The 25952-nt window shown below is 48.3% G+C and overlaps 2 protein-coding genes across 2 annotated transcripts; both read left to right on the forward strand.

Moving 5' to 3' along the window:
* The first annotated feature begins 863 nt into the window (after positions 1–863).
* On the forward strand, positions 864–5575 carry CDSN (corneodesmosin). The gene is made up of 2 exons (XM_020908922.2): positions 864–1004; positions 3099–5575. The coding sequence occupies exons 1-2, from the start codon at positions 920–922 to the stop codon at positions 4802–4804; spliced, it is 1791 nt and encodes a 596-aa protein (XP_020764581.2). The 5' UTR covers positions 864–919; the 3' UTR covers positions 4805–5575.
* Positions 5576–8705: 3130 nt separating this feature from the next.
* C27H6orf15 (chromosome 27 C6orf15 homolog) lies at positions 8706–10049 on the forward strand. Its single transcript, XM_020908929.2, has 2 exons — positions 8706–8815; positions 9049–10049. Exons 1-2 carry the CDS (start codon positions 8737–8739, stop codon positions 9867–9869), a joined length of 900 nt encoding a protein of 299 aa, XP_020764588.2. The 5' UTR covers positions 8706–8736; the 3' UTR covers positions 9870–10049.
* The last annotated feature ends 15903 nt before the right edge of the window (positions 10050–25952 follow it).

Consider the following 25952-nt stretch of genomic DNA (forward strand, 5'->3'; position numbering starts at 1 on the left):
AGGCCGAGCCAGCTGCTTCCTGTTCGCTCATTCAGGCCAGGCAGCCAGTTAATGGGCGGCAGGGCCACCACCTTCCCAATTAGTCTTATTAGCCTCTTGCTCACCCACTGGAGTCAGGGTCACCCCTGGAGGAGGGGCTGTGAGTGGCCTGTGAGTAACCGAGGCCCAGCTATGACAGGGGTCCCCAGCCCAGGCCTGTCCTCAGGCTTAGGCCCTGGAGTCCAGCACCCGCGTGCTGTCCCTGGAGCCCCCCGGAAGGGAGAGGTCAGGGGGCTGGTTTTGGTGTGCAGACTCCGAAGGCCCACTCACTGATGGAACACAGAATAGGAGTGTGGCAGGCATGGGACCTAGGCTGTGACAGCAGGAGGTGGGGAGGGAGGAGGAGAGGGGAAGCTGAGTGATGGGTCCCCAGGAAAGGGACGAATCCAGGAGCTGTGGGTGGGATCCCAGGTGGGGTGGGGGCTGCAGCCGGTACCTGAGGGCAAGCTGAAATTTGAAAGCTCTCCATCTGTGCATGGAAAGAGAATGGGGTGTCAGACACGCCAATACTGGGGAAGGCAGAAGAGTGAGGGAGCCAGGTGACTGGGCCCCGTGGTGAGAGTGGCTGCTCCGGAGTGGGCGGCCGCTGGGGCAGAGCGCCTGGTTCCGGGTTAGGCAATGAGGAGCCAGAGCTGGCCGGCCAACTGGCCCCTTGGCCAGGGCACACGCCACACACTGCAGCCGGCCCTGCTGCTGAGTAGGCAGATGCTCAAACTGATTGCTTCAGCTCCTCCCGGCCACACCAACTTCCCCCAGGCACCTACCCCTCCGCCCCTCCTCTCCTCCCCACAGTGACTCCTGCCCCGAGAATGTCCTGCCCTGGCATAAAGGCCCTGGGTGTCCAGGAGCTGCCGTCAGTCAGGAGGCCACACGGTCCAAGATGGGCTCTTCGCGAGCATCCCAGATAGGGTGTGTGGGAGGGCGAGTGGTGCTGGCTTTGCTGCTGGCTTGTCTCCTCCTGCAAGGTAGGAGGTTGGGGCCCTGAGAGCGGGGAGAGTGGGGAGAGGAGGGAGATTCAGACAACCGGTCAGGGAAGGCTGGAGGGAGCCCTGCGGGGTGAGAGTCCAGGAGAGGACCCAGAGAGGGGGGTTTGGGGGAGGGCTGAGGCTCTGGAACCTGATGCTTGAGTCTAGAGGCTGCTTCTCACTGCCTTGGCACCTCAGGCAAGCTACTTAAACTTTCTGAGCCTCCCTTTCTGAAAGTTTTAAAATGAGCTTAATGTTAACACCTCGCTCTAGTTTCTCTATGAGCCTCTAATTAAGTAATGCATGTGACACTGCTGTGGAAATTCTAAACGGTTATATGTTGATGGATGTTGTTGTAATTATATTATTATTAGGGTGCTAGAAGATGAAGGTTGGATATTTAGTAGTCAAAATAATTGCTATCATTCATAGAGGCCCTTTTATATGCCAGACACTATTAGCACTATGTTTATTTTTAATTTTTTAATCATGCTGCGAGGCCTGTGGGATCCTAATTCCCTGACCAGGGATCAAACCTGTGCCCCCTGCATTGGGAGCACAGCAGTCTTAACCACTGGACTGCGAGGGAAGTTGCATGTACTAGCACTTTAAGTACGTTAGCTTTTTTAATCAGTAGAAGTACATTAGCTTTTTTAATCAGTAGAAGAATGGTGTGATAGATTTGTTAATTCCCACTCTGCAAAGGAGGACACAGAAGTTGGAGAGCTGAGGAAACTGGCGCAAGATCACAAATTAGAAAACAGTTAAGCCGGGCTCTAAACCCCAGGCTGGGTGACTCTGGGGCCTCTGTTGGGTGACCACAGCTGCGTGGCATGGGGGAGCAGAGGAGGATAGCGGGGTGCTGGCTGACCGGTGCAGTGGAGTGGAGGAGGCTGCAAGCAGAGCTGGGGGTTGGTGTGAAAGTGGATGTGTTGAATTTCTTTTTGAGGAGAGAATGGGGACCGCACGGATTGTGGAGACCCGGTTTTTGGTGGGGGTTGAAGGAGGAGTAATAAATCATGGATAATGCTGTCTGTTTTTGTAAAGCAGCTTCTAATAGATGATCACATCCATGGTCACAGTAATGCTGTGAGGAAGGCAGGGCAGATCTGGCCTCTCCAAATGTATAAGCTGAAGCATGTGGCTCTTGGGACCGGAGGGGTTCGAGGAGGGGAGCAGAGGAAGGATTGGGGGGGAGGGTGTGCCGGGGTGAGGAACAAAGGGTCAGTTCAGGAAAGACAGAAATGCAGGAGCAGTCAGATGTGGGCCTGGGGGCAGGCAGGCCTGCAGTACAGCTGAAGGTCAGAGGCCTGGGGAGGGTTTCGTTCCCATGTCCCTGGGCTTGGCTTGGGGTGCAGTGTCCCATCGCTGCGTGGGTACCAGCAGATTCTGAAGCAACAGTGCATGCCCCTGTCTTCTGGCCCCCGCCCAGGCTTCCTGGCATGGCATGCTGAGATGGGAAGCAGGATTTCTATCCTGTACCTGAGCCTGGCCTTTTGAGGGAAGCAGGTGACCGAATCATGGTCCTCACGTGTCCTGTCCTTTGCTGCAGTCCCTCTGCCTTTCTCCTGTTTCTCTTTTCCCTGTTTTCTTGTTTCCTTTCCCTGTTTCCCTGCTTCCTTTCCCCTGTTTCCCCTGTTCCTCAGCGTCCCTTTGGCTATTTCCCCTCGCTTCTCAGTCCTCCGTCTTCCTGTCTTTCTTCTCCTTCTATTTGGTCCCGAGGTCTCCCCCACCTCTCAGAGCCTCTCTCCCCCCAACTCTCTGTCTCTTTGCTGTTCTGTTTTTTAGACCTGTTCATTCCTGCCACTTCTTCATTCCCTCTCATCTTCCTCTGAGGCCTCCTGCTTTGGAGTCTCATATTCTTTTTCTCTGGTCGATCTCCGGCTTCCCTCCTGCCTCTTCTCCCAGAATAAGCTGCCATCTCATTTTTCTTCAGCTGTGAAAGCCACTTCTCCCTGCCTTTCCCACCCCAGACTCTCTCCCTGGGCTCCTCTCGGGGAGAGATCAGAGTGTCAGATGTCTGAGGTGGGCCTGGGAGGGGAGGGAGAAAGCCCAGCCTCTCTGGCCCTTACTAACCACTGCTTTCCTCACCAGGGACCTTGGCCAAGAGCATCGGGACCTTTTTAGACCCCTGCAAGGACCCCACACGTATCACCTCCCCCAATGACCCCTGTCTCCTGGGGAAGGGGGGCTCCAGCAGTTCCAGTGGTGGTTCCAGTGGCAGCTCCAGTGGTGGTTCCAGTGGAAGCTCCGGATCCAGTGGAAGCTCCAGTGGCTCCAGTGGAAGTTCCAGCAGTTCCAGTGGTGTTTCCAGTGGCCTGAGTGGTGGCCCCAGTGGTGGTTCCAGTGGCAGCTCCAGTGGCCTGAGTGGTGGCTCCAGTGGCTCCAGTGTTGTTTACAGTGGCCCCAGTGGTCGCCCTGGTGGTGGTTCCAGTGGCAGCTCCAGTGGCTCCAGTGGTGGTTCCAGTGGCGGCTCCAGTGGCTCCAGTGGTGGTTCCAGTGGCTTGAGTGGTCGCCCCAATGGTGGTTCCAGTGGCTTGAGTGGTCGCCCCAATGGTGGTTCCAGTGGCAGCTCCAGTGGTGTCTCCAGCAGTGGCTCCACTGTTGCCCATGGTGGTTCTTCTGGATCTTCATTATTTAAGCCAGGAACAGGGTATTCCCAGATAAGCTACTCCTCTGGATCAGGCTCTACTCTACAAGGTGCATCGAGCTCCCTCCAGTCAGGAAGCATCAGCTCCCAGTCAGGAGGAGGCTTGAGCTCTTCTAGTTCCCAAACCTCCTGGCTGTCCAGCAGCGGGGGCCAGAAGGTCAGCTCCAAGCTGCAGCCCTGTGGTCCCGACATCCCTGACTCTCCCTGCAGCGGGGGGCCCATCGTCTCACACTCTGGCTCCTACATCTCCAGCTCCCACTCTGTGTCCGGGGGTCAAAGGCCAGTAGTGGTGGTGGTGGAGCAGCATGGCTCTGGTGGCCCCGGTGGCCCCGGAGTGGGTCAAAAGGCCCCCTGCCTCAACGGAGGCCCTCCAGGCAAGCCCTGCCCCCCCATCACCTCTGTGGACCAATATGGCAGCTACGAGGTGGTGGGTGGCTCCTCCAACAGTTATCTGGTCCCAGGCATGACCTACAGTGGGGGCAAAATCTACCCGGTGGGCTACTTCACCAAAGATGGCCCCATCAAAGGCTCCCCAGGAGTGCCCTCCTTTGCTGCCGGGCCCCCCGTCTCTGAGGGCAAGTATTTCTCTGGCAACCCCATCATTCCCAACCGCAGCTCTTCTAGCTCCAATATCTACCAGTCTGGAGCTTCCTCGACTGCGGTGTTCCAGCCAGTGGGCTCTGGTGGGGTCCAGCCCTGCGTGGTCAGCTCCCTGGGCTCTAAGGGGCCCTGCTCCCTCTCCAGCTCTGGAGTCTCCAGCAGTTCCAGCGTTTCCAGCAGTTCTGGTTCATCTTTCCATCCCTGTGGTGGTGTTTCTCAGGGGCCCTGCTCCCCACCAGGCACTGGCTCCCTCGGCAGCAGCTCTAGCTCCCTATCTGGTGGCAAAATCATCCTTCAGCCCTGTGGCAGCAAGTCCAGCGCTCCTGGTCACCCTTGCATTTCTGTCTCCTCCTCGACCCTGAGTGGAGGTCCAAATGGCTCTCCCCAACCTGACCCCTCAGCTGGTGCCAAGCCCTGTGGTCCTGGCAACTCTGGAAAGAACCCTTGTCGCTCCATCCGGGACATCCTAGCCCCGGTGAAGCCTCTGGGACCCCAGCTAGCTGACCCTGAAGTTTTCCTACCCCAGGGAGATCTACCTAACAGTTCATAAAGCAGATTTTGCCTCCACGTGTGTGCAGGCATACACCCACACCCCCACTCCCCACACTCCATCTCCCAAGTGGGAGAAGTTCAGGGGTAGTCCAGGCATGGGGTAGCTCAATTTCCCTCCTCCCTCCCAAGAGAGCTGCCCCTACTTCCCCCATCGCCCCAGTGTGGCGGACTCTCCCTATCACTTCTTTTTTTACCTCCCCAAACTGTAGGCTCCAAATCCAAATCTCCTCTTCTACTGCAGTGCTTCCCGACCCCCACCAGATTTCCACTCCCCAGAATTTCCTCTGCCATTTCTTTGAGATGGTATAGTCTACTGGCTAACCCTACCCATTCAGATTCTTAACTGGGAACCCCCTGAAATCTCCTAGAGTTAACTGTGATGCCTGGACAAATCATCCCCTCCCCACCCTCATCCCTGCTTTGCCACATAAAGCACAAACCAAACGATTATTTGAAAACAATGACCATTTTTCACTGATCTCATTCCACCATCTGGTCAACCAGCGAGATATGCTATTGGGTTCTCACACTCCCAGTTCCACTCCCACCCTCCATTATAGGGCTCACCACGCCCTTTGTGAGTTCCCAAACACTCCTCCTTGTCTCTCAGTCTTCATCTCAGTCCCCTCTTCCTGGTTGCCACTTCCCTCAGCACTCAGATGCTTCGCGCCCTTTGTTGGGGGAGATACCAGGCTCTCTGCAGAGACTGGGACAGCCTCCCTGCTCTCACTGGGTCTGGCACAGATGTTTCAATAAACTGTGAGAACTAGATTAGACTCTTTGCCTTCTTGGTGTCCAGGGTCTCCTCTTAGGACCTGGGTGATGCTCTCCTATACCTCTAAAGGTCCTGTGTCCCCCACTTTTGTTTGTAAATTGGCCCCGGTATTTCTTATATCTTATATCTCCTCCCACAAAGAAGGAAAACAATAAATATTTGTTGAACCGAAAGCAGGAGGCCAAGCAACCTTGGTCTCCCAGATCCTTCCTCCCATGTCTCTTCTCTCTCTCTCCCCAGGAAATCCATTCTCTCCACCACCCATTCACCCTGGGGTCCTCCCCTTTCCTTACGAAGAGCCCTAATGATTTCCTCCCTGCCCCACACCCGCTCCTTCTCCTTTAGTTGGCCTCATCTTTTAGATGCCATCCTCTCTGGGTGTCCTGAGCATTGACTTCCTAGGTTTCTGGGACACCTGGAGCCTTGGGAAGGCTGGAACTCAACAGCCCAGACCAGATTCCTGGGGCCTGAGTAGGAGCCCAGGCGGGTGTTGTTTTGGGAGCTGTGGGTGGAGAGAGTAAAAGACAGAGAGGACGAGAGCACGACGGGTGTGCAGCCCAGCGCGGTGACTCACTGGCCTACACTGACATGCCCCAGCCGTGGTAGAACAGAGCCAGCAGTGTCCTTTCCGCCTTCACTCTCCTGCTGCCTCTGCGGTGGGTCTAGAGAGGTGAGAGGGGAGCGCTACAGTGGGAAGGGGGCGTGGCCTCCTCCAGAGAAGACCAAGATTGTAGAGAACGTACCGAGGGCCATGTGACTATGTCTTGGAGACAGCAGGGGAGATGCCAAGGCCAAGGCAGCTCTCACACCCCAAGGAGGGACGGTGAACTGTGCTTATCCCTACAGGAAGGGCCTCACCCCAAAGCACAGGGCACCTCCCAGAGCCTCTGCTTGGCTGCAAAGGAACTGGCCCTTGCCCTAGGAGCCACTTCATTCTCTCCTGTTGAGATGGTATTCAGTTCAGTTCAGTCGCTTAGTCATGTCCGACTCTTTGCGACCCCATGGACTGCAGCACGCCAGGCCTCCCTGTCCATCACCAACTCCTGGAGTTTACTCAAACTCATGTCCATTGAGCCGGGGATGGTGTTAGCTGGCTCCAAATTTTGGACTGTTGTTGAGATTCCTGAACCAGCAGAAATATGTTACATTGATCAGAAGTGACCTGGAGCAGTGAGCCAACCTGCAGGGTTGACTGAAGACAGAGGAGGGTTCCAGAACAGTCCTGTCTGTGTTATCACTGTGGAGTTGCCCTTGGTTACTATTACCTGGACTGCAGCCAATGACAGGAGTTAAGACCCTCACAGGCTCTGTGGACCACCACTGTGGGAGGGCTGCAGCCTTTGACCTGGACATTCCTCTAGTTTCTGGCATGATCCAGGTCAAAAAGTTTTGTAAAACTGATGGATGTCATCCCAAAAGGCTGCTGTCCTGTACCCACTGGCCAGATCTGCATCTTTTTTTTTTTTTTTTAATTTTTGTTGGAATATAGTTCCTAGTTTAAAAAAATTAAGCATTATTAACATTTACAATAGGCTATTCAGATTTGGGGCTGCCTTGGTGGCTCAGTGGTAAAGAATCCTTTTGAAAATTCAGGAGCCTCAAGTTCAATGCCTGAAATATCAGGAAGATACCCTGGAGAAGGAAGTGGCAACCCATTCCAGTATTCTTGCCTGGGAAATCCCATGGACATAGGAGCCTGGTGGGCTACAGTTCATGGGGTCACAGAGTCAGACACTATTTAGCAACTAAACAACAACCACAAATAGTTGACTTACAATGCTGTCCACTGGCCAGATCTGGAAAGAAGCTCTTCCAGGAGTCAGCCAGCAGGGCCTGGGGATGAGGATGAAATGGTAAAGTTTAGTAGCTAATATTTAGACTTCCTGCAACAAGGGAAGCCTAGTATGGGTGTGTCCTGGAAGCAAGCAATAGTAATAAAGGCATTTAGATACTTCTTATTGTAAAAATATCAAGCAGATTTAAGAGTAGACAAAATAGTTAATGAACCCCTATGTTCTCATCACTCAGCCTTAACAATGATCAACTCCTGGCTACTTGACAAGTGCATACCAATGCCCTCCTTCTACTTAGCTGGAAATATCTGTTCTCTCTCTGTCTCTTTCTCACTGTATCTCTTGTATTCTGTGGACATATTTGACCATCTGAGGTAGGCAGAACGGTGCCCTCCCCATCAGCTAAGATGTCCATGTCCTGATGCCTGAAAACTAGAGTATGTGAGGTTACATAGCAAAGGGAAATTGTTTGCAGGTGGAATTAAGGTTGTTAGTCAGATGACCTTAAAATAGGAAGATTATCTGGGATTACTTGGGTGGGCCCGATGTAATCACAAGGATTTTTAAAGAGGGAAGAAGAGGAGGTCAGACTGACGCAGTATGAGAAGATCCTACTACTTATGGCTTTGAACATGGAGGAAGTGGACCATGAGCCAAGGAGCCCAGGTGGCCTCTAGGAGCTGGAAGATGCAGGGAAATGGATTCTCCCCTGGGGGCCTCCAGAAAGGCTCTACCTAGACTTCTGATCTTCACAATTTAAGATAGTAAATTTGTATTGTAAGACATTCAGTTTGTGGTTACTTGTTAGAGCAGCCATAGGAAACCAATATACCACCATCTTTTAAGGATGGGAACCAGGTCTATTTCCCAAGACCCAAGGTCTCATCTAGGAGCAGCCGCTCAGATGAGGGCCATGCAGAAGCTCCTGCAGTTCGAGGCCATGATGATGGAGCTTTGGGGGTACATGAGAAAGGGGTGCTGGAAGGGATAATCTGGATCCCAAACAGAAAGAGAATCAAGTGTTTCTATTGCTAAGAAGTGAAGAGATGGAGAGAGACTCCAAGGGTGAAGGTCCCCATGTGCTTGGTGTAGGGAACCAGGAAGAATAGGGCTGGCAACCCGTGATGAGACTCAAGCCAGAACACCTGGATTCAGAAGGGGTGGGGAGGCTGAGGAAAAGAGCAGGGTGGGAACACCTAGCTTCCCTGGGTCATTCAAGTGGCACCTGTTGCCACAGAATGAATTAGAAATGAGGGTGGAATGTGGGGATTTATTGTCTCCATAACCACTGGCTCAGCCTGTTTCTGATGTCCCCCACCCCACAGACAGGATAAAGGGCTGGATGTCTAGGGGCTGAGGGAGATGCAGAGCAAGATGCAGGGCCGCGTGGTGGGGAGCCGGGCTCCTCTGGGGCTGCTCCTGGTCTGTCTTCATCTCCCAGGTAGAGAGGCTGTGCCGCTCCTCTAGCAGGAGCGGACTGGGGGTCCTCAGGGGAACTGGGATTGAGGGAAGGGGTAAAGGCGGGAGGCTATACACTTGGGTCCCTGAGGAGGTAAGAGTTGGCTCAGGGGAAGTGAAGGGACTTGGAAAAAAAGAGGCTCAGGGAATCAGGGAGGGGAGGGCATTGGGACCAAACATCTGGTCCACTGGCTGCCTCCTCTTCCCCTTTCCCAGGCCTCCTTGCCCGGAGCATTGGTGTGATGGAGGAGAAAGTTCCTCGAGACCTGGGGATCAGCTTGCCCCTGCTGGGACCACCTCCCTTGACCGGCCCCTCCAACACCGAGCATCCTCAACCCAAACCAGCCCCTGGGCCTAATGATTTGGCCAGGGCTGCTCTGAAGCCCAATCCTTCTCCACCACATGGCTCTCAACCTGTAGGAGGTCCTGGGGTTCAGGGCTGGCTCCCCTCTGGGGGGCTGCTCTCCATGGACTCCTGGCCCTCGGAAGACCCTTGGCCGATGATGGCAGCTGCGGTCGAGGACCACGTCGGGGAAGTGCTGCCCGGAGAACTGTCTTACCTTTCTAGGGTGACTGCCCTCCCAGCGGGCAGTGGGCCTTGGCCTGCAGGGCCCTCCGCACACCTCGGAGACCCCTCACGCGAGTCCTCACTCTTGCACCGGGACTCTGAGTCTAGACGGCCACTCCGTCCTAATGTGCTGGGCTCCCCGAGAGACATCCTTGCCCGATCCCCACTCTGGGCTCTCATCAACAGACTACGACAGCCACTTCTGCCTGGTCACCCCTGGGGGACCCTGAATCCCAGTGCGTCCTGGGGAGGTGGAGGTCCTGGCACTGGGTGGGGAACAAGGCCCATGCCATACCCTGTGGGAATCTGGGGTAACATTCATCAATACCCAAGTACCAGCTGGGGGAATATTCCTCTATACCCAGGTATTAATCGATTTCCTCCCAGAGTTCTCCGTCCTCCTGGCTCTTCTTGGAGCATCCCAGCTGGCTTCCCCAATCCTCAAAACCCTGGGTCACAGTGGAGTTAGGAGGATGGCAGAGCGGGGAAAACCCTAGTTAGAAGTCAGAGGAGGAAGTCTGGCTCCCTCCCCTTGTGGCATGAGCTAAATCAAGATCCTATCAGTTGTTTTCTAGCATCATCCCCACTATCATTGCCTCCCTGCTCTCTGTACGCTGATCTCCAATAAAACACAGCACTTACTGAATCCACTCCTTCTCGGTGTCTTTGTTTCTGGGTGCAAACTGGAGTTTTGTCCATCCCCATTTTCTAGTCATCTCCATGCCCCCCCCCCCAGGGTCCTCCTGATACTCTCTTTCTATCCCCATCTTTTGCAAAAGATCAAAGCCCAGGTGTCTGAGGGTAGGGCCTCATGGTCTCACCTGGGCCAGGTGGGAGAGCTGGCTCCACTGTCCTGGACTCTGAAAGGGAGAAGAGGGGCAGCAGGACTAACTGGATGGCACCTGTGGCAGGAGGGAAGGATGAGGTCCAAGTGGGGAGTGAATGCCCTTTCATTCAGAGACACAGAGGGGCAGAGAAAGTCATTTAGTCCGCATTTGTCTTTCTTCCCAGAAAGTCACGGTTCCTGGAAGTGAAGGAGGCACTGATCTCCTCCCTTACATGCATCACTTGGTACATTGTACCCCAAAGAATCACGGGCTTAGGGCATTTGCTGAACAAAGGGCAGACTTCTATGGAGGAAGAAAGAAAGGGAGAAGGGACAGGAACAGAGAAATGTGGAGCCAACAACCCCACCTGTGGCTGAGTTTGATGTTTTTGTCCCCATGTGATGACATGGCCTCTTCTTCTGGTCACACTGCCCTCCCTCTGGTTTTCCCAGGAGCTCTGCATCCTTGTACAGGAGTTGGAGTACAGTGATGAAGGCTCACTCTAAGAAAGTGCAGAAGGAAGTTAACAGAAGTTGGCAGGGGTGATGGGGTTTCTAGAAGGTGCAATCCCTGGTGTCCACCCATGTCCTCCCATCACCAACCACACGACCCTCTATCAACCTCCTCTCTCAATCCTTTCCCACCCTGGACTCTCAGTTTCTCCCAGTGCTGGGGCAGGCAATTCTGGTTCTGATTTCAGCACCTGTCTCTTCCACAAGCCCAAGTTCATTCTCTTGGGCTTGGTCTCATTTCTCTCTGTCCCTCTCTCTGGCTGCCTCCTTCTCTCTAAGTCACTTCTATTTGCACTTTTCTTTATTTTTTTGGTTACACCATGGCTTGACTGATCTTAGTTCCCCAACCAGAGATCGATTCCACACCCCTTGCATTTGAAGCACAGAGTCTTAACCACTGGACTGTTAGGGATTTTTAAATTCTGTCTCAGCACTCCCCTCCTCTGTTCCCCACAAACTCGGCGGGAAAGGGGGTTTGTTTGGTTCACTGAGGAACTGCCAGCACCATGGACAGCGTCGGGACCAAGGTCAGCACTCAGCAAATACCGAGGCAACACTCCTGTTTTCTCTCTTCTTCCACTTTATTCCTGAGCCACAAGCCTGCAGGTAGACTCCCAGATGCTACCCATCCAGTAGCATCTGGACTGCTACCGTGCCCTTCCCAGAGCCTCACTGACATCTCCCCAACAAAGCCTTTCTCAATCAGGAATGCCCTGTACATTCCATTCTTTAACCTTCATTAACAACTCTGAGGAAGGTGTTGTAAGTAAGATAAAGCAACTGAGGCTCAGAGAGATTAAGCAATTTATACAAGGTGACACAGCTAGCGTGTGACAGAGTCAGTGACTCAAACCAAATATTTCTCATTATCTGTCCAGGGAGTGTTCAGGTATAATATGCAATTAACAAAAACCCACCTAATTTTTATTGAGTACCTGCTATGTGCCAGACTCCAGATGAGGTGCTTTCATAATATCCTTCCAGCTAATCCCCAAAACAACTCCACTGGGTAGGCACTGCTGGGCCCATTATACAGGTGGAGATACTGACGCCCAGATACAGAAGTGAGCCAAGGCTGACAGGGTAATATAAAGCTGAGGAAATGGACTTTGTCCACTACTCGGTGCAGATGGAGGGTCCTGGGTAGCTGTGGTCAGCTTTGTTGGACTGGTCCTTGCTTTAAGGTTGTTTTGCTTTAAGTTGTTGCTATTTAAAATAGTGGGATTGGTCAGTGATCTGTGATATAATAAATGTCCTAAGGTTTGCAGTGAGAGCTGCTGCTCATGTACTGATTTGTATGCTTCTTGTTGTTGTTCAGTTGTTGAATCATGTCTGACTCTTTGCAACCCTATGGACTGCAGCACGGCAGGTTTCCCTGTCCTTCCCCATTTCCCAGAGTTTGCTCAAACTCAAGTCCATTGAGTTGGTGAGGCCATTCAACCATCTCACCCTCTGTCGTCCCCTTTTCCTCTTGCCTTCAATCTTTCCCAGCATCAGGGTCTTTTCCAATAAGTCAGTTCCTTGCGTCAGGTGGCCAAAGTATTGAAGTTTCAGCTTCAGCATCAGTCCTTCCAGTGAATATTCAGGGTTGATTTCCTTTAGGATGGACTGGTTTGATCTCCTTATAGTCCAAGGGATTCTCAAGAATCTTCTCCAGCATCACCGTTCAAAAGCATCAATTCTTCGGCACTCAATCTTCTTTATGGTCCAACTCTTATATACATACACGCCTACTAGAAAAACCATAGCTTTGACTGTATGGACTTTTGTCAGGAAAGTGATGTCTCTGCTTTTTAATATGCTGTCTAGGTTTGTCAGAGCTTTTCTTCCTGAATTACAAGGCAGAGTCTTTTTTTTTTTTTTTTTTTTTACAAGGCAGTCTTAACCACTGGACCACCAAGGAAGTTCTATTATGCTTCTATTAGTGGTTAACTGGTGGAAGTGGTGACTGGAGTAAACTCATTTCTTCTGCCCCAGGAGGGAAGGTCCCATAGTAGAGTGTGCTCGTCTGGAAGCTGGAAGATGAGGTTCCCTTTCCAGGTGCCTGGACGGCTCTCTCAGCTGTGTCAGTTTAGCTGATCACTTGCCTCTGCAGACCTTGCTTTGCTCATCTGTAAAATGGGATGAAAGCAGATGTCCAATCTACTTCACAAGGTTGTTATGAAGTTTAAGATAATAATAAAGTAGATTAGAGACTGAAAATGGAGCAATTGTGAAGATTAGAATTCAGGATGTTGTCTCAGTTCAGGAGATCCTGCTGGCATCACAGAGAAGGAAGTGTCTGTAGTTGACGTCACAGTTGATTGTTGAGTGTGGTGTGATGCTTCCCCCTGGGAATTACACCCAAGAGAATTATCCCAAGATCAAGAAGGGAGAGTCGGCTTCTACTTGAACTATTTCATTCCTTGAACTCTCCTCTTAGATGTTTTTCACTGATGCACTTTCAGGTGGTCATAATAATGGCATCGATTAATCACATATATACCATGAACAAAACCTGTTACAGGGTCATCTTACTTCTCACAAACAATTCTAGGATGCACTTACTCTGATTATTTATATTTTACAGGAGAAGAAACTGAGGCTCAGGAAGGTTAGGTAACTTACCAAAGGTCACAGCCAGTGAGGGGGAAACTTAGGTATGGTACCATTTGGAAATAGCAAGCAAAGGCAGGCCAACTGCACAGAGCAGGTGAAAGCGGGATTCTCCAGCTCCCATGGCTTAATCACCACCTGGAATCCTTCCTTTGACAAGTTCATCTTCACCCATTTTCATGTCATCTGAAGACCAGCAACCAGGCTAGTGGTTTCATCTCTCCGTCAAGGCCACATGTCTCCTATGTTCCTCTCATCCCACTGGAAAGATGTCCCATATTGCTTATTTATACCACTTTATTTCTTTCTTCCTACCTCCCTTCCTTCCTTTCCATTTTTTGGGTACTTTCGGGATCTTAGTTCCCCAACCAGGGATTGAACCTGCGTCCTTGGCAGTGAAAGTGCTGAGTCCTAAGCAGTGGACCCCCAGAGAACTCCCTCTACCCCTTTCTAGGTTGGTTTTCCCCTTTTGCTGCCAGGAAACTGGTGAACACGTCCAGAAGACACTCTTATGAACCCAGATCGTCAGACCTGAGAGTGAGTACACCAGCCCTTGGGAAGACGGGCCACATGCCAGGGTTTCGAGTTCCGTCCACTCACAGAATATCCTGGTCAAGGAGGTCTGCACAGGGACCTCCCTGGTGGTCCAGGGGCTAAGACCCCGGCTCCCGATGCAGAGGGCCCGGGTTTGATCCCTTATCAGGGAACTGGATACCACACGCCACAACTAAGAGTTTGTACGCTGCAGCTAAAGATCCTGTATGCCACAACCAAGATTGCAGATCTGGTGTGCTGCAACTAAGACAAGTTGCAGCCAAATAATTAAATATTTAAGAAAAAAAAAAACACAGCTCACTCTAACCTCTAAAAAAAAAAAAAGGATTTCTCTGAGTGGAGAATGGACTGATGGAGAGTGAATGTGAATGAGCCAAGGGGAAGATTTTGAAGATGGAGAAGCTTCAGTCCTATGAAAAATGGGTGCAGAAAAGGGCTTCAGATTTGTGGGCTGCTTGACTCCAGCTGGACAAGTCACCTGGAGAGGAAATGACTCCTCAGATGCCTCCTCGGGGCCTGGCACAGGGCATGTTTCATGCACAGGGAGGTGCTTTTGTTTAATTATTAAATTTGTTTCCTGTTTGTGCTCTTCTTTCTCACAGGGGGATCCTCATGGCCTCTGGCCTGGGTGGTTCCAGCCATCTCCTGATCAGCCTCTTACACACAGGCCTCATCTCCTCCAGCCCATCCTAAGTCAGCTGGAGCTGGGGAGAGCAGAGAACCAGGATGTATGGTTTAAAAAGTATAGGCTTTCAGACTTACAAGATGAAAAGAGTTATGGTGATGGATGGTGGTGACGGCTCCACAACAATGCAAATGTTTTTAATATTACTGAACTGTACACTTAAAATGGTTAAGATGGTGTATTTTATGTTACGTGTATTTTATAATAGTAAAACTTTGAAAAAGTCAGCTCTAGTCAGGCCACTCCCCTGCTCAAGGATCAGCCAGCTGCAGAGCCCAAAACCTGCACTGAAGGTCATCACCATGTGGCCAACTGCCCCTCTGACTTCCTCTGTTCCTCACCCTCATTCCTGGCCCTGATCTCTGCCAGGGCAGACACCACTGGAGGAACTCAGAGAGGCTTTAGAACAGATGAATGTAAGCAAGCAAACACTTAGCTCCCTGCCCTGCACACCCACGTAGAACCCAGCCTTTAAGCCCCTGGCCATTCTGTACCCTTACTCCTGTCATCCACCCCTCTTTTCAGCGAAAATGAGGAAAGAAAAAAAAATGATCCCAGGAAAAAAAGAGAGACATACAGCTAGATCTCTTTCAAGTAGTCTATTCATGGAGAAAGTTCTGTTAGGATGTTATTCAGGGGTTACTCCCTGGTACTGGAAGCTGAACTTTGTAACCATAAGCACTGTTTAAGGAGCAAATACATACAATCCTAGGTTTACAATGAAAATAAAGAAACCAAACCAACAAAGAGGCCGACCCATCTGTAAATGACTCCTGGTTCAAGGAGTCTTTCCTGACCCCTCACTGAACTCTCCTGCCCTCTGCCTTTTTTTGTGACATTGAATCATTATGGTTACAACTGCTGTAACTAATGGGCCAGGTACTAAACTCTCCAAACCTCAGTTTCCTAATCTGTATAAGGGGGACAGTCAGTTCCCATGTGATAGAATTGTTGAGATGACTCAAGCAAATAACTGCTTGTTAAATACTGACCAGAGCATCTGCCAGAATAAGAACTTAATAAATCTTTGGTTGCTTTTATTTATTTTTTTAATTTATTTACTTTTATTTTTTGGCTGTGCTGGGCCTTTGTTGCTGCACATAGACTTTCTAAATTTGCAGCGAGCATGGACTACTTTTCATTGCAGTGCCCAGGTTTCTCACTGCAGTGACTCTTGTTACAGAGCACAGGCTCAGTAGTTGTGGCTCATGGGCTTAGTTGCTCCACAGCGTGTGGGATCTACCCAGGACAGCAATTAAACCTGTGGGCCCTGCATTGGCAGATGGAGTCTTAACCACTGGACCACCAGGAAAGTCCTGCTCTTACTATCATTATAACTTATCCTAATCCCAAACAACCTTCCAATGTAGGCATTATCAACATTATAAATGATGAAAATAAGGCTCAGAGAGGTTTGGTAACTTGCCTAAAGTCACACAGCTAATAAAGGGCTTCCTTTACTAGTTAGATGGAAGTTCATCACCCATGAGTGAAAGTTGTGGCGAATTTGCACAGTACATGAGAGACCATCTGGGGATGAGACACCATCCGGGGAAGGAATTATAGAGGTGCTAAGGAAGTTTAGGAATAACTCAATCCAAACAAAAGAAACATGCCTGGCTGGAGACTAAAACTCAGGAAGAAAAAATTGATTTCAGGGTACTGGACTCTATCTGAAGAAAAAAGTGTGGATGCAGAAAAGGGTGAACTTCACGGGATCCAGGAAAGGGAGACCCAGGGGATACAAATTGTGAGTTGTTTAATTACTCCCTGTAGGGAGACAGGCTTGTTCTGGCCATGAGTATTCTTTCTGTTGTAACCCACTGTTAATCACACCAAATGGCTGTGATGTCAAGTGTATAATAGCACTGAACTAACATTCATGCTCTACGTATCAAAAGATGGGTGGAGAGAACTTCTTATGTCAGTTTGATGAAGAATTCATGATTACACTAGAATCTCTCGATGGGTTAAGCTGGACCAACAGCAGAGGCACATGGATTGCGTTATTTTGAGAGACTCTGCCTAAACGGGGTACCACCAGCCATCACAGGGACACTGTAAGAAATGAATAAATCCTGTGAAACTTGTATTCATGATAAAGACATGTCTGGGATTTTGTCCACTTTATCCCACCACTTCTATGGAGACCTCCTTGTCCCAGGAAAAGGAATAGCTGTGCATCTCCTGAGAGACTCTGGTCTCTTTTTAGTTTACAGATGCTGGGTGCCAGTTAATGACTGTGTTTCCCTCTTTGAACTGGCTGCTAGAGAGCTCAGTTACAAATTGGTAGTTTTCCTTCCAGCATGATGTATTATATTAACCTTACTCTTGGTTTTATTCCATTTTTCTAACTCTTCATTTCCCTGGTTGTAATTTTTATTGTTTATTTTAGATTATGTTTAAAACAAGACCCTCCTCCAGGGGAAATCTTCCTGACCCAGGGATCGAATTTTCATCTCCTGCAGCTCCTGCATTGCAGGCAGATTCTTTACTGTTGAGCTACTGGGGAAGCCCTGTATAAAACAAGGCTGGTATAAGTGAATACCATGTTTATTCCAGGACTGGTATTTACTGTAACCTGGATGAAATGTTTCCAAAGAACCCACCTCTCTTGATTCTGATTTCTTGGTCACCAAGCAATATTTTGATTGGCAGTCATCTTTTCTCTTCTAGGAATCTTACTACTAGGAGGGCCGCATGCTGGATAGTGGGTAAAAGTATTCCATCTCAGGAGCTAAATGGTTTCTAAACCAGAGATTCAACAATATCTTGCATGTGTCCCAGTTTCTCTTTGGGTGTGGGGATTATTCTAGAGCTCAGAAGGGAGCTTCCTGAGCAAAAGCACAATATAACCAGTTCTCTTATTTCATTTTATATGAGGTAAACCCCTCTGTGAAGCTTTCCAGGGGAAGACAGAGGAAGGAACCAGCATTAAGGAGGGACGGAAAGTACTAGTCAGCTTACTGTGTGAACACATTCATTTTGGTACTAGTAGCTGCTGACCTGGGGCAGTTTAGAGCAGCTAAGTCTTCATTTATAAAATGGAGATAATAAAGTCGCCTCCCAACTTGCAGCTTCCCAGGTGGCGCTAGTGGTAAAGAATCAGCCTGCCAATTGCAGGAGACGCAAGAGACGCAGGTTAGATCCCTGAGTTGGGAAGATCCCCCGGAGGAGGAAGTGGCTACTGACTTCAGTATCCTTGCCCGGGAAAATCCCATGGATAGAGGAGCCTGGTGGGTTACCGTCCATGGGGTTGCAAAGAGTCGGGCACGACCGAGCACCTGAACACCCAACTTGTATAGATTAAATAAGACGACTCATGTAAATCACTTAGCATAGCTGCTACAACTATTGCCATTTCTATAACCATCAATGATACTCACTACAATTCTGCGAGGTAGGCTGAGTGAAGCGAAAGTTGCTCGGTCGAATCGGACTCTTTGTGACCCCACGGACTATACAGTTCATGGGATTCTCTAGGCCAAAATACTGGAGTGGATAGCCTTTCCCTTCGCCAGGGGATCTTCCCAATCCAGGGATCGAACCCAGGTCTGCCTCATTGCAGGCGGGCTCTTACGAGGTAGGTTGAGATGATATATTTTGAAGACTGGACGCGGGTAATGCGCGTTCCTGTCACTCCGCAGGCTGCCACTAGAGGGCAGGCTGAGGTAGGGCATGCGGGAAAGAGCAAGGCCTATGGTTAGCTCTGTAAGCCGAAACAAGCGGCAACAATGGGGAACAGAAGCAACCAGCTCTTAACGAATAAGTGTGAGCCCCGCGGTTTTAAAAGTACTAGCCAAGGCTCTGCCTCTTTCTCCCCGTCCCTCTGCTCCTTAAGTCTGTCTGTCCGTCTCAAGGTCTCGGGTGGTCTTTTCTTCTTTTCCGATGACTCAGCTCACAGGACACCTAAATCCACCCCCTCTCATTCATTCTTCTCTCCATATTCTCTGAGACTTAAGGACTCTTTTACCCTCAGATTTCTTTCGCTCAAATAAGTAAATGAGAGACAGGATACCAAATCCCCACTCTGGGGCAACTCAGGTTTTTCCTGTAGGCAGAGCGACAGCAAATAACATGCATCATTCCGTCCTGTAGACCCTTGGATCCACAAACTCACTTGATTCCACCACCATAATTCTGGTGACGACCCCCGCCTAGAGCCTCGTCCCATCCTGCCTTCCACCCACACGCTCCAAGCCCCAAGGGCAGTCCGTATGCAGAAGCTTCTGGTAATAGGGTGAGTGTGGGGAAGGCCTCATGCCCTTCCGGGTGCAAAATAGGCAACATCGAGATTTAAGGAGTTACTGCTAGTGTATTCTAAGCACAATTCTAAATGCACCAATAGTTGCTCTTTCAGTCCTGGATTCTACTGGTAAAAATTACTGTGAATGCACGCTGTTTCACTTTTAAATGTCTCAGGCAACAGAAGGCATCACAGATTCTTCAGACCCACTGAGAAAGCTCCGGGCTATCCATTTAGCAAGAGGACATTTCAAGAGGGGACTCTGGCTCAAGAGGATTCTGGCCAGTCTGGTCCCCAGACTCCTAACACTGGAGCCCAGTGAGGATCCAGTACAGCAAGTTTGGTTCTGTGAGCACCACAGGGAAAGGGCCTTTTTCTGTTTCCAGGAGGAACCGCTATTCCTGTGTGTGGCTTGTAAAGATCACATACAGCACAAAGGCCACTGGGTGCTGCAGAAGGAAGACGCTGGGCCTCATGAGGAACGTAAACCCCTTTACTGTTAAACCAGGTACAAGCCCCGGGATGACTGGCTATATTACTGACCTATGTGCTAGTACAGAAAAATAAACTGCTCTATTCTCTAAACACAATTCTAGATGCAATAACAGTTGCTCTTTCAGTCCTGAATTCTATTGGTAAAACTTTCTGTGAACACACACTATTTCACTTCTAAATGTTTCAGGCAACAGAAGGCATCACAGCCTCTCTATCTGCAGAATCTATAACCCTGAGTGCTGCTCTGAGATTTCACACACCCTCCAGAATCCCCTTCAGATTTCTGAGTGTGAAGCGGACGTGATCGGACGTGAAGTTGTACAAATAAAAATGCTTACGATAAATAAGGCTTTCCTTGGGGTTGGCTCTATTATTTGGGCAAATAAAAGCTATGTTATTTCTAGAAAAATAAACCAGATATATTCATCAGCTGTGTTTCTACTGAAAGGCAGAAATCTGACTCAGGCTTCTCAAAGGGTAAGTCATTGTCTTACTGAACAAACCAAAGAAAAGCCAGGGAGCAGGTGAACCTCAGGTACAACTAGAACCAAGGGCTTGAATGCAACTAAGACTCCCCATCTCTTGTTTCCTCTTCTCTCCCACAGGGGAGCTGTATGGCTCCTCCCTGGAAGAATGAGGGCTCTATCCTGCTTAAATTAAGGCTACTAATGTCTACCACATTGATACAAAGTGGGAAAAGTTATTTTCCTAAAACAAAATCTTCATCATTCTCTACTTATTTCTTGGGATCCATATATTGGAACCTTGGGCAAATAGGCCCTAAGTTTTCCTTCAAACAGTAAGACTCTATTCCTAATCTCCTGTTGCTTCAATTGCCTGGAAAACCAAGGAGGTATTAACCTTGAGTTATACAGCTTCCATTTCTTTTACAGTTTCTTCTCTTCACTCTCAGCACCTGACTCTCCTTCCTCTACTACGCCCGCTGGCTCACTCTGCGAATCATCCTCTAAGCCTGCAGATCACCCGCTGTGCCGGATGCAGGCTCTTAATGTCATCAGCGAATCTGAGAAGCCATGATAATCCTGAGAACCAAGGAACACTTTTCTGCAGGATTCCAAATCCACGAATTAGAGAGTAGAGGCTTTTCCTCTCTCTTCCAGGAGGTGGCGCCAGAGGACAGGTTTCCGCCTTCACTCACTCGTGTTTCCTGCCTGAGACTGGGCACGTTCCACCCCTGCACCTCACTCAGTCCCCGGTCAAGGGTGTGGCCCCTCATTGCTTCTTGTGCCTCCAAAGTCTTTGGTTCCTTGTTGAAGCCAGTGCCGCTGGCATCGTTGCCTGGTAAACTAGGATAGTAGGTCCTTCGCTTGTGTCTGGGATCCTCTGACCCATAGGGGGAATGAGTGAATGGAGGCGGCTGGGATGGTGCAGGCATCTCTGCCATGTCCTGGGCTGTCAGGTTCTCCTTCTCCGCTTCTGTGAGTTGGGGGTGGAGAGGCCGAAGCCATGGGCATCTCAGTGGCTGGTGGGTTGGGGCCCCAGGACCCACTTCTGTGGCTGCCTTGTTACCTGGGGCTCTGGGCACCACTGAGGCTGGAAGGCTGGAATTCCGGGTCACCTTGCTGCTACTGCTGGGGGCTCTGACTCTTCTGGCTCCATGGCCGCAGCTGGAGAACAGGATCGGTGCACCGCCTCTTCCCTTCGCTCGGTTCCGCCTCCTCTCTGTGTCCCTGTCCACCCACCTTTACGCACAGTGTGGGGTTCTCCACATCCTGGGGTGTTGGGCAGAGGCACCTCTGTTTTGTTGTGCATGTTTATGTTTACTGGTTGTGTATGGAAGGGGAGAGACAAAGGCAGCTTTTTGCTCCTCCTTCTCCTCAGGTTCCAGTTTTATGTCCAGAATCTGCTGATCCTGTTTAGCTGGAGGCTTGACTCAGCTGGAGCCTGAGGGGCCCTGGGGAGCCTCCCTGACCTGTGACCCCCAAAGTCCTAGGTCACCATCAAGGTCAGAAATTAGATTTGGGTGCAGGACTGCAAGGCCTTTAATGTCAAGTTGGAAGGTAATCCACACACTGGAGATTTCTGGCTGCCTTTTCTTTTTATTGTACATCTTCCTGTTGCTGCCCAAGTGCTGGAGCTTTTTCTAAGTGGAGGCGCTCAGACCTCAGTGGCCTCATCCTGCACTCTCCAGATGCCACTTCCTGAGTCAGCTCACTCTCACACCTCCTGAGAGGCTGTTCTCACCTCCATTTCCCTCCTCAATCCTCTTCACTGTGTCCCACTCCCTGTTGTTAATAGTGAGCTTCTTAACTCAGAAAAGAAAAAAGGACTTAGGTGAGAAGTCCATCCTCATCCCTCACACTCCCACCCCTGCACCTGCATCCTCACCTTCCACAGTGATGATGGACTGGACGGTGCCCTCCTGTCTAAGGCCGCCCCTCAGCTTGGGCACAGGATCCAGCTTCATCCTCCCCTGTATCATCAGTTTCCCACGTTCTACTGGCTCCTTCAGTCCTGCATACAAATGTGCTTCAATTCCTTCCACTAAAAAAAAAAAAAAAAAAAAGTCCAACAAAACTAAATAAATATAACAAAGTCCTCCCATAAACATCCACCACTCTGTGTCCAGTTTCCTTCCAACTACTGCTCCATATCTAGGACTCCCCTTGCAGAAACAGTTCTCTTACCCACTGGGTTGTCTTTTTATTTTTATCTAATGAATATATGCACATAGATTTCAAAAGTAAAACTCTTCTGTAAGACTTGATATCAAGACTGATGTCCCTAATCTTCCATGTCACCCCATCTCTTGAATCTCAGAGACAGCTGTTTTAGTTATTTTGGCTGATTCTCTGATTGTCACCTCAATGCCTCTGAATAGCATGCCCCTTACCATACTCCTCTGTTTTTCAGTTTTATGTATCATTTTTCATTCTGGTTCTTTCACAGACCCCTCTCCTTCAGATATAATTAGAACTTTATTTTCCCTGAAATAAACAATATTTTAGCTTTGTTGTACTTATTTTAACTCATTCCCACCTCTCCTTAGAGTCCTGTCTTCGTGAGTATCTGTGAACACTTTCGATGTTTCACCAGCTTCAACTGTTTGCACAGACTCTCCTGCAACCCTCAGCGCTGCCCCATGGGGACAGGTTCCCGGCACACCTGGGGTCGGATCTCCTCATCTCAGCCTAGGCAGCCCTCTGCCTCTGGGTTCTGTTCCCCTGTGATCCATTTATGTTTATCCAGTGAAGGAAAACAACACCAAAAGCTCAATGTAATGTAGATAAGGATTATCTCCAGTGATGGGCAGTTTTGAACAATTATAACCTTGAGGTGAAAAACTTCCTTGTAGCTCAGTGGGTAAAGAATCTGCCTGTAAGGCAGGAGACCTAGACTCAATACCTGGATCGGGAAGATCACCTGGAGGAGGAAATGACAACCCACTCCAGTATTCTTCTCTGGAGAATCCCATGGACAGAGGAGCCTGGTAGGCTACAGTCCATGGTGTCGCAAGAGTTGGACACGACTTAGCAACTAAACTATGACAACTTAGCAACTAAACTATGACAACTTAATGTCTGAACATGCTAGTTGTTAAAACACATATTAATGAAATTTTCTGTGCATGCTACATTTTAAGACTCTTAAGAATTTCTATGTGAAGATTGTAATTTAATATGTATCAGCCTATGAGTCACACAGTATCCTTTGAGGGGAAGAAACTGAAAATTAAGAACACTCTAGATATGCACTATCCAATGTGCTAGCTACTAGCCACATATGGCTATTTAAATTAAATAAAATTAAAATAAACACAGACTTACAGATATAGAGAACAGATCTGTAGTTGCCAAGGAGGGGGGCTGGGGGAGAGATGGACTGGGTGTTTGGAGCTAGTAGATGCAAATTATTACCTATAGAATAAATAAACAACCAGGTCCTACTGTATGGTACAGGGAACTATATTCAATAGCCTGGTATTAAACCATAATGGAAAAGAGTATAAAAAAGTATATATATGTAAACCGAGTCATTTTGCTGTACAGTAGAAATGGATACAACATTGTTAATCAACCATAATTCAATAAAATAAATGAAATATTTAAAAACTAATTAAATAGAATTAAAGTGCTCAGTACAATGGCCACTTTTGAGGTGCAAAATAGCCATGTGTAGCTAGTGGCTACCTGCCTGGACAGCACAGATATAGAACAATTCCTTTATCACAGAACGGTTTGTTAGACTGGACTGCTCATCATGATTTGTGGCCCTCAAGTCAGATACATTAGACACATGGGAGATGAAAGGGCTAATATTATTTCTCTTAGACACTATGTCAGATTTCTGTATGGGATATGAACACATATTAAGCTGGTATGTAACAAAAGCAGACTAGGTTGTGAGTAGGTCTGGAGCCTTCAAGTACAAACTCTTCCCAGGTCCAAAGGAAACACCTGTCCCTCCACCTCCCTTCCCAGACTGAGGACACTCTCTGGCATCACTTACTAGGGGCTGAGTTCTCTCCTAGAGAACTCAGGAGAGAGTTCTCCTCTCCTGAGGAGAGGAGGGCAGGGCAGGGCCCTCAGCTAAGTTTGGGGAGGCAGTGAGTCCAGCTCAGGGGGAAGGAGTCTTTGAAATGAAGAGAAGGCAAAGGCAGGGATCAGCTGGGAGACCCCCTGGTTTATTCAGAAGAGCAATTCTCAGTGTGTGGTCTGTGGAACCCTTGACATCAGTGAGACCATTTCATGAGATCCATGAAGTGAAAACTACTTTTATAACATCACTAAGATATTATTTGACTTTTCACTATGTTGAAATTTGCTTTGAGGTATAAACAACAATAATAGAGACTATGGCGGGATACAAAATTAATGCACAGGAATCTCTTGCATTCCTATATACTAACAGCAAAAGATCAGGAAAAGAAATTAAGGAAACAATCCCATTTACCACTGTAATAAAAAGAATAAAATATCTAGGAATAAACCTACCTAAAGAGGCAAAAGAGCTGTACTCAGAAAACTATAAGACACTGATGAGTGAAATCAAAGATAACACAGATGGAGAGATATACCATGCTCTTTGATTGGAAGAATCAATATTGTGAAAATAAATATACTACACAAAGCAATTTGCAGTTTCAGTGCAATCCCTATCAGATTACCAATGACATTTTTTACAGAATTAAACAAAAAAAAATTGTACAATTTGTATGGAAACATGAAAGACTCCAAATAGCCAAAGCAACCTTGGGAAAGAAAAATGGAGTTGGAGGACTCAGGCTCCCTGACCTCAAACTATACTGCAAAGCTACAGTAATCAAAACAGTATGGTACTGGCACAAAAACAGAAATATAGATCAATGGAAATGGATAGAAAACCCAGAGATACACCAACACACCTATAGTCACCTAATTCATAACAAAGGGGACAAGAATATACAATGGAGAAAAGATAGTTTCTTCAATAAGTGGTACTGGAAACCTGGACAGCTGCATGTAAAAGAATGAAATTAGAGTACTCCCCAATACTATACACAAAAATAAACTGAAAGTGGATTAAAGACCTAAATGTAAGGCCAGACACTATAAAACTCTTAGGGAAAACATAGGCAGAAAATCCTCTTTTTTTCTTAATATATATATTTTTTTCTTGAAGTATAGTTGACCTACAATGTTTCAGGTGCACAGCAAGATGATTCAGTTATATAAATACACATATATTATTTTTCAGACTATTTTATGTTATAGGTTATTACAAGATATTGACTATAGGACACTGTTTGACATAAATTATCAGCAAGGTCTTTTTTGATCCATCTCTGGTAGTAATGAAAATAAAAACAAAAATAAACAAATGGGACCTAATGAAACTTAAAAGCTTTTGCCCAGCAAAGGAAACTAAACAAGATGAAAAGATAACCCTCAGAATGAGATAAAATGTTTGCAAATGAAGCAACTGATTAAGGATTAATCTCCAAAATATACAAACAGCTCATGTACCTCAATATAAAAAAACAAACAACCCGAACTTTTTGTTAAAAGTGGACAGAAGCCCTAAATAGACATTTCTCCAAAGAAGACAAACAGATGGGCAACAAACACACGAAAAGATGCTCAACATCACTAATTATCAGAGAAATTAAATAAAAACTACAATGAAGTATCACCTCACACTGATCAAAACGGCCATCATCAAAAAAGTCTATGAACAATAAATGCTGGAGAGGGTGTGGAGAAAAGGAAACTCTCCTACACTGTTGGTGGGGAGGTAAATTGATACAATCACAATGGAGAACAGTATGGAGATTCCTTAAAAAACTAAAAACGGAGTTATTGTGTGCATACTAAGTCGGTTCAGTTGTGTCTGACTCTTTGCAACCCTATGGACTATAGCCCACCAGGCTCCTCTTGTACGTGGAGATTCTACAGGCAAGAATACTGGAGTGGGTTGCCATGCCCTCCGACCCGGGGATCGAACCTGTGTCTCTTATATATCCTGCATTGGAAGGTGGGTTTTTTTTTTTTTTTTTTAAACCACTAGTGCCACCTGGGAAGCCCAGGACATATATTAAGTTAACCTCAAAAATGCATTCCAATATACATTGGGTGCAGAAAATACTGTTTGATTCCACTTATATGAGGTACCTAGAATAGTCAAATTCATAGAGTCA

The sequence above is a fragment of the Odocoileus virginianus genome, chromosome 27, assembly GCF_023699985.2.
Source record: "Odocoileus virginianus isolate 20LAN1187 ecotype Illinois chromosome 27, Ovbor_1.2, whole genome shotgun sequence".
NCBI lineage: Eukaryota > Metazoa > Chordata > Mammalia > Artiodactyla > Cervidae > Odocoileus > Odocoileus virginianus.

Coding starts and splice junctions, on each gene's coding strand:
- CDSN (XM_020908922.2), top strand. CDS start 920: ATGGGCTCTTCGCGAGCATCCCAGATAGGGTGTGTGGGAGGGCGAGTG. Junction 1,005..3,098: donor GGCTTGTCTCCTCCTGCAAG/GTAGGAGGTTGG, acceptor TTTCCTCACCAG/GGACCTTGGCCAAGAGCATC.
- C27H6orf15 (XM_020908929.2), top strand. CDS start 8,737: ATGCAGAGCAAGATGCAGGGCCGCGTGGTGGGGAGCCGGGCTCCTCTG. Junction 8,816..9,048: donor GGTCTGTCTTCATCTCCCAG/GTAGAGAGGCTG, acceptor CCCCTTTCCCAG/GCCTCCTTGCCCGGAGCATT.